Consider the following 11983-nt stretch of genomic DNA (forward strand, 5'->3'; position numbering starts at 1 on the left):
AACCAGTGCCAGTAGGTCTTGAACAACAGCTTGGGCTGACGAGCCTCAGGTAATATTCATGTTACTTTGATGCAGATGATGATAATTCTAAACAAAAAAATGTGCAACTACGTCCTACTGACCTCCAACTGTGGTTCAATTCAGGCGTCTGGTGGAAAACTTACCATTCGCCAGGATGGGTGCGGCGGCAACAATACTTCAGGTTGACACTTTCCACGGCGCGTGATGGCAACCACGCGCATACACGGAGACGCCGGTGGCACGCATGCGCGGGCCCACACAGCACTCCGGCGCCATTCTAGCCCCGAAGAAGAGGAGAATTACTGGGCCTGGAAGTCTGTTGATGCCGGCGTCAAAACCGGCGTGAGCGAATCCCGGCCAAGGTCACTGCCCCCACTTACAATGATGAAACCTATCTCTTCCTCCCTACTGTCTCTCTTCATCCTGCCACTGCCTCTGTCTTGTCATGCGATTTGCCCAGTCATTAATGAGCTACAAATATCTCTGGCTAAATATTGGGAAGACCATCGGCCCCAATCACAAACTCAGCACTTTTGGCATGAATTCCATCCCTTTGCAGTCACTGTCTCGGAGCTTTGGAATTCTACTTGATTCCGAGCTTAAATTTCAACTTCATAATTCTGCCTAAAATTATGTTACCTCCACAAAATTTAAGATCGCTCATTAAGAGCCATAATAAGTTGCTGCATAAAAGCAAGTTAATTTCTCTATATAGTGTAAAAGGTTAATTTTGCAAACGTTCAGTGATACAGCACGAAAAAAAATCTTTTAAGATCAGCAGACGGAGAAAAGTAATGTATCCGGACAAAGTTCCAAAGATATTGTGCATACAGAAGTTAAAGTCAGTTCAAGATAATCGGAACTGCTACTTCGTGCACCATCTGGTTGACCCTAGCAATTTGACATTCTATTTTACCTATTCATTTTCTCTTTCCAGTAAAAAAAAAATTAATGTCTCATTTCCCCTTGTCTCTAGATTGTACCTTGTGTTTTGACCTTTTACATGCTTACATTCTAATGTTTTATGAATTTTATTGCTTTTTTAATTTCCTGATGGTCAAGTATTTATCTGAACGTGATTTTTTTGCCCGGAGGAGAGAATGCGCTTGCTCGAAGAGACTGTAAAATAGCCCCTTCTTGAAAAACAAATCGTGCACCATAGCTGCGTGAAAATCCATGTAGTTATTTGAAAAGTTGACTTCCACTATTATACTTCCATTAAATCCGAGGATGAATGTTGAATTAATGAGTTAAATGAGCTGCACTGACTTCTAAATAACTTAGACCTAGTAAAGGTAATGTAAAAATAGTCCCAGATGACGATAGGCTTTGAGGGGGAGAGCTGACTGGTGGTAATTGAACCTGAGGATCACCACACCTTAGGCGAGGGGCAAGGTTGAGAAGGAATGAATAACCTCAGCCGGTACGGGAATTGAACCCACGCTGCTGGCCTGGCTCTGCATCACAAGCCTAGCCAAGTGAGCTAAACCGGCTCCCAGACGTAATGAAGTAAATGCTGAAATAGATTGTGTAATAGTAGAATTCATTGTAGCTGCAGCATGTTTTAATGTTAGAATTAAAGGACTTCAGTCAGTGAATAAATAATGTAGTTGTGTGGCACATCATTGGGAAACGCGACTTATTCATCATGTTCTTTTGGATTTCCAGTTGGTGCCGAATCACAAAATGAGAGCACTTCAGCCAATGAGATTGATGAAGACATTGCGGTCACCCAGAGCCAAAGAAATTTCATTTGCCCCATTACACAGGTACAGAACAGCATATTCTCAGAACTAAGTGTTCAGGTCCATTTTCCTTTGCAGTTAACTAGCAACGTTAGCTATTGAATGTATTTTGAGTTCTTTCAATACATTTAAATTAACTTAAGGTCCTTGCCTTTCGCTTAAAGTCTTGGTTGTTGCTGGAAAGTAAGGCCTGACTGAGGCCTAAAATTCGAAATGTTGGTGAATTGCAATTTTAGAGAAAAGAGGGTCATGTGGTCCTGCTCCCAACCTGGGAGTCGGGACAACATGAATGATGGGGATGGCCTTTGAATTTCATTTAGCTTTTCTTGCGGGTGAATGTGATTCCTCTATTTGCCCTTGCTTCCAAATGATTTGGTTGACTAGGATCTTGTTATGCGCAAAATCATTCAACTGGAACTGCCCAACAACATTTATTTTTAATGTAGTTTTCATCGTCAGTAGCACAGTGGTTAACACAGTTGTTTCACAGCTCCAGGGTCCCAGGTTCGATTCCCGGCTTGGGTCGCTGTCTGTGTGGCTATCTGCACGTTCTCCCTTTGTCTGCATGTGTTTCCTCTGGGTGCTCCGGTTTCCTCCCACAGTCCAAAGATGCGCAGGTTAGGTGGATTGGCCAGAATAAATTGCTCTTAGTGTCCAAAACGGTTAGGTGGGGTTACTGGGTTATGGGGATAGGGTGGGGGCATGGGCTTAAATGGGGTGCTATTTCCAAGGGCCGGTGCAGACTCAATGGGCTGAATGGACTCCTTCTGCACTGTCAATTCGATGATTCTATAAATAATAGTTCTTTTTTATTAAACTCTATGAAAGATTCCCAGCTATCTCCTATTTCGACCACACCTGATAATATCACAATTTGACATTCCTTAAATGAGCACTTTGCACAACCCACATAGATTCCCGTGGATGGGTGGGCCATGTAGCATGTGAGAGTCATTGCCTAGAATCCCAATCAAACTGTGATGCCTGCACACTGTGCCTGAATACTGCAGGACGCAACACCACACACAACAGCGGAGATCCGAACAGCCATGGGATGCGGTTCGGATGCCTCGTCCGCTCCGGTGGTGCACTCCAGCTTTGTGGTGGTCTGTTGTGCCCGCCACAACCTGGCATAGCAGCGGGCCTCCGAGGCAGAGGAGGATGAGGATGATGATGTTGAGGTGGCGTCACACTAGCAGGGGCTGGAGGGCGAGGCCGGGGAGGAGCTGAAGAACCAGCCGGAGGCTGCAGGACAGGCGGCAGCGGCGAGGGTCCAGCAAGCTCGGAGGGTCAGGGAGGCCCTCCTATTCGCCCGATTCACATAGGACATGGCCTGGTCCTTCAAACCCCCCCTCCCCCAACTCCCATTTCCCACCCTCCCAGGGTATGTCTCGTCACTCCAGTGTGCTAGGATTGTCGGCAACATCAGTGAGCCACTGTCGAGGGCAGCGGGGGTGATGATAACCCGCATCGTGCTGAGCGGCAGTGGTCCTCATTCTATGCCATAATCTAACTCCTCCCTGTCTGCTGAGTGCTCACTCACACCCATCACCTGCATGTGGGGTGCCCGGGAAAGTGGGGGTATGCCTGGAGAGATGGGCAAAGCTTCAGAGGTCGGTCTGCATTGCGGAAGAAAGTGACAGAGGCATCATACTGGCTGTGCTCAAGGGGGTTTCACAATTTCCCACTCTCCCGATGGTTCCGCAATCCTGTCCCCCCTATCCGGTGCCCTCAGTGTTCCTCGATTTGCTTTGCCTTCCTAGCTCTAATGCTACGTCCAGGTGTGTCCCCAGGATGCACATCTGAGGTGCAGGCAGCCAGCTGCTTATCTCGCCCCATGGTTTACGATGACCCTGGCTGGCATCCTCTGGGGCTGCAGGGCTCCGGCTCACTTGTCGCCGTCACATGCACAGGTGTGCCGCCCTATCCCGTGTGCTGCCTGTGAGAAGTGGCTTCATCTGAGGGGTGGAATTTGGGAGAACTGGTGGCCACCGCCGCCACTCCATGGGACAAGTCCAAGTTGCCACCCAGCGCCCCCTCCTCCCGCTCGGTGCCCATAGAGCCCTGGGATTCACTTTTGGACAGAGGTGTAGCTGATTCGAGCCCCGGCTGCCCCTGCATCATCTGGCTCTGCCAGCCCTGGCGGCTCCCCATGGTTCACACCATCGTGTCAATTCCCTCGGCGATGCTCCTCAGTAACTGGGACATGCTGTGTAGCGCATTGGCCATTCCCATCTGAGAGCGGGACATGTCACGCAGAACCTCATTAAGGTCAGCCTAGCACGGGGTGACATCCCCCAGCGAAGCAGACATTCTGTCGAGACCCTCAACCATGGCCGTCACCAATTGCACGACGCCTTGGACACCTTCACTAATGGTGCTGATGTTGTGCACCAGGTTCTCCACTGCGGTCACCACACTAGCAGTGTTGACCTCGGTACCAGGTTGCTGGCGACATCTCCTGCGCCTGTAGCCCCTGGCGCTCCTCCAATCGGCTACGGACCTGCTGGAGTGTCGCTGACATCTCCCTCTGAATGTCGCGGCCGCACCCTAAAGTCTCCATCAGCTCCGGGGTGATCTCCTCCACAGGCTCAGCATGGGTCGTGGGATCCAGCAGATCTCTGACTGCTGTCTCGCCTGAGGGTTCCTGCCTTCACCTGATGTGCCTCATCAGCTGTGTGGTGCTCACCAGATTGTGCCCCAGAAACCTAACCACTAACATTTCCCACCGCGGTGCGTGTATCTGCGCTGGTGGAGAGTGGGGATGACAACTGTGCCACAACTACAATAGATGCATCCTCGGAGCTCCCCTCCAAGGTGTTCTCTTCGGAGTCAGGAGAGGGGGCCACCCGGGATGGGCCGGCCCAGTCGGCTGGAGTACCTGCGGGAGAATGGACATGTGGTCAGTGGCAAGGATGGGTCAGTCAGTAAGGCAATAAAACTCACGTTTGATCAGTCTTTTGGCTGGGTTCCTCACCTCTGCATGATATTTGGATGCGGAAAGGGAGGGGGGGGGCGGAATTCTATTCATTCATGGTGCCCAATGTAGGTCGTTGACCTTTTTCCTGCACTGGAGGACTTCCTCCTTCTCACACTCCTGCAGCTCACAGCCGCTGCCACATCATCCCAGGTGGCACTGGCTGACACTCTGGAACCCTCAGGGGAACAGGGCATCCCTCCTGGCCTCCACTGCGTTTAGGAGCCTCCCAGATCTGCATTCCCGAATCTTGGGGACGGTCTCCTGGGCTCCATTCTTGCGAGTTGGCTGGGGTTGGCAGAGCAAGTGCTGCTCGACTTTGCTGGCGGGGGACTGGTAGTGCTAGCGAATTAGCTGGCGAACCGTCATTTGCAGCGAGAAGCCCGTGGGGCCTCATTAGGTGGACCAATTAACATTTAATAGCATTGCCGGCCTCACTGGGCCGAGAGCCGGAAAGCTCACGGCAGTTCCCGCTCGCTACCACATTTTAAAATCTTTTCTGAGAGGGTGGCACAGTGGTTAGCATTGCTGTCTCATGCCGCTGAGGTCCCAGGTTCGATCCCGGCCCGGGTCACTGTCCGTGTGGAGTTTGCACATTCTCCTCGTGTCTGCGTGGGTCTCACTCCCACAACCCAAAGATGAGCAGGGTATGTGGATTGGCCACGCTAAATTGCCCCTTGGAAACAAAGAGAATTTGGTATTCTAAATTTTTTAAAAAAGAAACCTTTCTGGAGAATCTCCATTATTCTTTTTGATGAGCCCCCTCCAGGACACACGTTAAAATCTACAGCAAAACTGAGGCACTTCATGGGCGAAATTCTCCGACCCCCCGCCGGTTGCCGAAGCCTCCGGCACCGGATATTCGGCGGAGGCGGGAATCGCGCCGCGCCGGTTGGCGGGCCCCCCCGCTCGATTCTCCGGCCCGGATGGGCCGAAGTTCCGCCGCTAAAATGCCTGTCCCGCCGGCGTAAATTAAACCACCTACCTTACCGGCGGGACAAGGCGGCGCGGGCGGGCTACGGGGTCCTGGGGGGGGTGCGGGGCGATCTGGCCCCGGGGGGTGCCCCCACGGTGGCCTGGCCCGCGATCGGGGCCCACCGATCCGCGGGCGGGCCTGTGCCGTGGGGGCACTCTTTCCCTTCTGCCTCCGCCACGGTCTCCACCATGGCGGAGGCAGAAGAGACTCCCTCCACTGTGCATGCGTGGGAAGCTGTCAGCGGCCGCTGACGCTCCCGCGCATGCGCTGCCCGGAGATGTCATTTCCGTGCCAGCTGGCGGGGCACCAAAGGCCTTTTCCGCCAGCTGGCGGGGCGGAAATTCGTCCGGCGCCGACCTAGCCCCTCAAGGTTGGGGCTCGGCCCCCAAAGATGCGGAGCATTCCGCACCTTTGGGGTGGCGCGATGCCCGTCTGATTTGCGCCGTTTTGGGCGCCAGTCGGCGGACATCGTGCCGTTTCCGGAGAATTTCGCCCCATATTTCAATCTGTTTTTCAGATTTTCCTTTTTCCCTCCCTCCATCCAGGAAGGATCTACTCTTTTATTTCTTTGTTCACGTGATGTGGGCGTCGCTGGCTAGGCCAGCATTTATTGCCCATCCCGGAGGGCATTTAAGAGTCAGCCACATTGCAATGGGTTTGGAGTCACATGTAGGCCAGACCAGGGAAGGACGGCAGATTTTCTCCCCTAAAGGACATCAGTGAACCAGATGGGTTTTTACGACAATGGTTTCATGGTCACCTTGCGACTTTTAATTCCAGATTTTTTATTGAATTGAAATTTCACCATCTGCCATGGTGGGATTCAAACCCAGGTCCCCAGAGCGTTACACTGGGTCTCTGGATTACTAGCCCAGTGACAACGTCACTGCCTCTGAATGAAAGGACAATTATGTGATGATAAAGTAAACTGACTCTTAGAAAAAAAGCATTGGCTTTATCATCAACATATTCAATATTCCAGGCAGGGCCAGTTTGGGGGGGCGGAGTGTGGGGGTGCAGAATTTGCACTTCCAAAGGCACGATGCCACAGTGGTTAGCACTGCTGCCTCATAGCGCCAGGAACCCGGGTTCAATTCTGGCCTTGGTAGACGTTGAGTTCACAAACGTGGCCACACAGGAAGTATAAGCAACAAAAGATTTATGAATGAAGAACGAAGACTCTATATTCACTGGGCCCAGAAGGGACTACCCAGCCCACACCGGGGTTGGGGTTTTATCTTCCGGTTTGCATACCCGCTGATGAGGAGCCTCTGCCCCCTTAGCGGGGGAAGCTCGTATTCCAAGAGACTCACGGGGAGCCTAATCGGCCCGACAACAGGTGACTGACTGTGTGGAGTTTGCACCTTCTCCCCATGTCTGTGTGGTGCTCCAGGTACTCCAGTTTCCTCCCACAGTCCAAAGATGTGCAGGTTAGGTGGATTCACCATGCCAAAATTGCCCCTTAGTGTTCAGAAATGTGCAGGTTAGGTGGGGTTACAGGGATATGGTGGGGGAGTGGGCCTAGGTAGGGTTGGTGCAGACTCGATGGGCCAAATGGCCGCCTTCTGCACTGTAGGAATTCTATGATTCGAAATGGTTATAGTTCTTTCCTTTCTGTTAATGCAGCTAAGATTGCTCTATATGACTTTGTAAATAGCAAGGGAAAGTTTTTCTCGCCCCCAAATTGATAGCAAATGTTTTAAAAGTCATCCTCTGAGGTCTTCATCATATTCTCCCACCAAATATAAATAGTCAGTCTGAAAGACTTTGCTGCTCTCTGCCATATTTACCTCAGCTTCCTGAGTCAACCACGTGGTAGGGGATGATTGGTTTCAGAAGTCGCAGTGTATACCAAAATGGAGACACAAGGGTTTTGCCTGCTAAAGGTCTGATTCTCAGGAGAGTTCTTCCGGGGCAGGCCTCTTTTCATGCTTTTCATCACTCCTGTCCTTTTAATACCTCCGCTGTATGTTTGGCAGCTGCATTCACGTCCCAGCTAGAAGACTGTATGGATTCCTGGCTGGCATTGTCAGGCTTCCACTTGATGAAAGGACTATCATCGGGAGTTTACCTTGCATCTCTGATGACTCCAGCCCAGGCTAGGGTACCTGCAGGAGCATGCAGGTGGAGGTACTGCCCTCTTGAAACTTTGCCCCAAAGAGGAAAATCCAGGTCCACAGATCCCATTGACCAACTAGCTGCAGAATAATATTGCCATTGAAATGCAGGTATTGACAAATTTAGGGTTACAAAAGGCATGAGAGACTAAATAAGGTTGGCAGGGAAAGAAGGGTAAAACGCTTTGTTTTCATTGAAATTATTGTTTTATTCCACTTTTGTTGATAAGAAACTGACTTCAGGCCAGTTATAAGTATCAAATGTTGTGGAAAATCCTAATCGGTTTAGCCATTCTATTATTAAAAGGAGAGGAAGGAGTCATTTTTTTTTAAACTTTTGCATTTTTAGAGGGAAATGGAATGTCCTGTGAAGAATAAAGTTTGTGGTCACAGCTACGAAGAGGAAGCCATAATAAGAATAATCCAGAACAAACACAAACAGAAGAAGAAAGCCCGGTAAGTTAAAAGCAGAACACGACCCAACTGCACCCTAACAGGCACTTGGATGTCACAAGTATGACCATATATCACTCAAGTACAGTCCAGAGGCTTAAATGAACCATACCATTGTTGCAGTCTTCGATGTATGAAAACCAAATTCTCTCTTTGTTTCCAATTAAGAGGCAACTTGTATCCTGTTTTTGATATATGATAATTAATCACAACAAATTAGCACTTGCACATAATTGATTCTCCAAGCTCATCCAACTAGGTCAGAGAGCATCTGTTAGAGCAGCAGTCTCATTTTAAACATATTTGTATGGTCATTTGTTTGCCAGCTAGCAGTGCAGATTTCCTTGTGCTGTTGCTAAAAGGTTGTTGGATCACTTGCTTGCAGCAAAGTAATTGAGTGCGACACAACACTTCTTTAACGTGCTAGAGAAACCCACATTCTTAATGATTTTGGCGATTCAAAACATCCAGCTGAATACTGTCTTTTAAACTGGCTGCTATTGACTTGGGCTCGCCTTTTTCTACCAACCACTGAAGACACGTACATTCCAGCAATATTAGGCTCTTAACTGGAAACACAACGATGGCTAAGCTCCTTATTCCAACGTAAAGCACATTGGAATGTTCTTTACAACCAAAAGCAGTATGATTTCCAGACATGTTTAACATTTTTAACAGATGGATTGGCCACAGAATTAATGGAATATTGCAACACTGGCTTCATCACGAACCTTCTTGCATGCAAACTCACTGATGTTATATTTCTATCAGACTTTGTATGAAAGCATTCTCGGTGTTGGTATGTATACTTTAACGGGCAGTTAAAGGAATATATAATTACCAATAACTATGCAAAGGCATACTTAGGAGTTAGTGCAACTGTAAATTATATGATATACATCAGTCTGTCAAAACTATTCAAAGTAAAAAGTCCGAGGGTGGGATTTTCTGGCCATTCCTGCTGATGGAATCTTCTGGATTCCCTCTGCCCCCGGCGGGTTTCCTGGCGGCAGGACAGGTGAGCCACATAAAGCTCTGTAGACATCAATGGGGCCAAACCCTGCCGGCAGCTAATGGTGAGCTGCCTCTGCCACCAGACAACGCTCTGTGTGTGGAGCAATGTGGTAAATCCCACCCTATGTACCTGATGGCGAAAGGCATTAAAAAATATAAAATTAAGCTAGTCTCGGCCTCAGAATTCGGCAGGTGAGTTAAGAAATGGCCACCTGACTATTTCTGCACTGTCCAGTTTATATTTGTGATTGTTGCACTTTTGTTTTGGCAATAGGTGCCCCGTTGTTGGATGTGACAATGAAGATATCAACCAGTGTGACCTCTCAATGGACACCACCCTGAGGCGTGCTATTGAAAATCACAAAAAACATCAAATGCGATGATTAGATGATCAGACCCTCAACAGGCAATTCTGATGAAGAAGAAGCTATCCGATCCAAATATTCAGAAGGTTATCTTATGGGAGGAACGAGTTCTGGTCGATCATTGCTAATTATATAATTAGACAAAAATTGATGTTCACTTTGGTGTGACCTGCTTTGATGGAAGCGCACATATATACAATCTTTGAATTTTTTCAGGTCGCCCCAGTCAAAACTTAGTTTGGGAAAATTGAGCATATTGTTTTCAAATTAAATGTTGTTTACCGTTCCAAGGTAGCGGTATTGAACTATATGAGCAGTTCCGAATAGCAAAGGATTTCTCACTAAAATTTAAACGTTTTCACTTAATAATTTCTGCATCCTCCTCCAATGTGGATAATGCTTTGATTCAATCTTTTGCAACATGAAACTCCCTAAGTATATTGTTGTTCTAATTTATCACCACCACTGCTTGGGATTTCCTTTTGCAATTTCTTTCCTTGTTGCATACATCTAAAATAAACGTGGCTTTTTTTAAAGTTGTTTCTCTGATTTAATTAGGTCCAGTAAATCAGAGACTGCTAGCAGAACATGATGCAAGGTGATGCAAATTAGCAGAAATTGGGAGTAGCCCTGGAAACCAGCCGAAAGGACATGAAGGTGCTCCACAAGATGTATTGAACTCCTAACCAGAAGGCTGCGTTAGGTGGTGTGATAAAGCCAGGGGAGTCCAACGAGCTTCTGAAAAGTCCTTTATTTCAGCAACAGCATCATACATACACAGGGCCCAGTTCCCTTTCACTGGGTCCTCATTCCTTTTTAGCTGGCTCTACAGCTGCCTGCCTTTTATGCTAGTGCTGGGTTAACTCAGTCCAATTGAACACGGGGAACAATCATCCCCAGGTGGATGAGTCCTGTGCAGGTTATTACACCCCCCCCCCCCCCCCACAAAGCCCGAAACCCCTCACAAGGACGGCCATTTAGGAGGAGTGGATAGGAGAGGACCAAACGGGTGCAAACCCCACAGTGACCAGACAGCAAACCTAAAAAAAAAATTGGTTTGGATAAGGCTCCACTGAACGGGGAAGCAGGATGGGCAGGCGTGTACCCTCACCAAGCATTACGTCCGGCCCAACACCCTCACCAGTCACACAGGGGGCGAAGCTGCCAACAGCCGAACCCGGGGACGGCGCACGCCACAGCATCGGACCCATCAACCCAAGGCCCAATCGGCGTGGCATGCCTTCCAGCCACAGAGTGAACAGTGGGTGGGGAACATCAGACAACGTCCACCTCAACATCCCGCAACTCCCCTTAATTTTTAATATTGGGCACTCTAAATTCTACCCCAAAAAAATAAAACACCTACCAAAATGCCCAGGGAGCTGTCGCCCCGACATTCTTACAGTACACAGGCAAATAAACACACAGCGCAAATAAAAAAAAAAAGCATGGTTCCGTGCAAGCTTCCACAGGACCAGAAGTCACGTATAGAATGTCCTGTCAACTCCACACCAGAGTCTTCAGGCACAAAACCTGCAGTCGCACAATAACTGTCAGGTCGCAGGCAAAACATCACTGTTGCAAATCCCACAGTCCAAGCTGCCGCAGAACAGTCTTCCAAAAACAAGACTGCACTCGCGACCAGAATGACGTTCCAAAACGGCGGCGGCAACTCGAGAGCGGACTCCCCGGTGGACCGCTCTGCCAGCATCAGGAAACACAGCAGACAGATGGACGAAACGCTACGCGACCCACACCAGAATGATACCGCATCTGGTACTGCCGGACACATCAGACTCCAGATCACTCCCAGCGGACACACTTCACAAGCCGACAGAAAAAAAAAAACTCGCCCCGGCTCCTCGCCTTCCATAACATTAGAGGCTCTAAAAAAAAAACACAGAAACAAACTTGGTACCGTTGTCCACTCTTTTTTTGAAAAAAAAATTCCCGGGAAGTAGCTCAGCCAAACAAGCAGCTCCAATTCATCATCGTCGCCAATGTGATAAAGCCAGGGGAGTCCAACGAGCTTCTGAAAAGTCCTTTATTTCAGCAACAGCATCATACATACACAGGGCCCGGTTCCCTTTCACCAGGTCCTCATTCCTTTTTAGCTGGCTCTTCAGCTGCCTGCCTTTTATGCTAGTGCTGGGTTAACTCAGTCCAATTGAACACGGGGAACAATCATCCCCAGGTGGATGAGTCCTGTGCAGGTTATTACAGGTGGATAGTTCTTTCCTTCACAAAATACTATGGAATCTTCAATGTCCCTCAGAGCCACTGGCACAGGCAGGAAGGATTTAACGTCGTGTTTG

General features: G+C 48.9%; 1 protein-coding gene across 2 annotated transcripts in view; it reads left to right on the top strand.

Annotated features, from left to right (window-relative positions):
• nsmce2 (NSE2 (MMS21) homolog, SMC5-SMC6 complex SUMO ligase) overlaps positions 1–10204 on the top strand; it is a 199441-nt gene extending 189237 nt beyond the window's left edge. For both annotated transcript variants that reach the window (XM_072467034.1, XM_072467035.1), the window contains exons 5-7: positions 1690–1790; positions 8186–8292; positions 9578–10204. In XM_072467034.1, the coding sequence (XP_072323135.1) occupies positions 1690–1790; positions 8186–8292; positions 9578–9686 (317 nt within the window). In that variant the 3' untranslated portion in view covers positions 9687–10204. The remainder of the gene's footprint in view (positions 1–1689; positions 1791–8185; positions 8293–9577) is intronic.
• Positions 10205–11983: the final 1779 nt, after the last annotated feature.

This window comes from Scyliorhinus torazame, chromosome 11, assembly GCF_047496885.1.
Source record: "Scyliorhinus torazame isolate Kashiwa2021f chromosome 11, sScyTor2.1, whole genome shotgun sequence".
In the NCBI taxonomy this organism is placed as follows: Eukaryota; Metazoa; Chordata; class Chondrichthyes; order Carcharhiniformes; family Scyliorhinidae; genus Scyliorhinus; species Scyliorhinus torazame.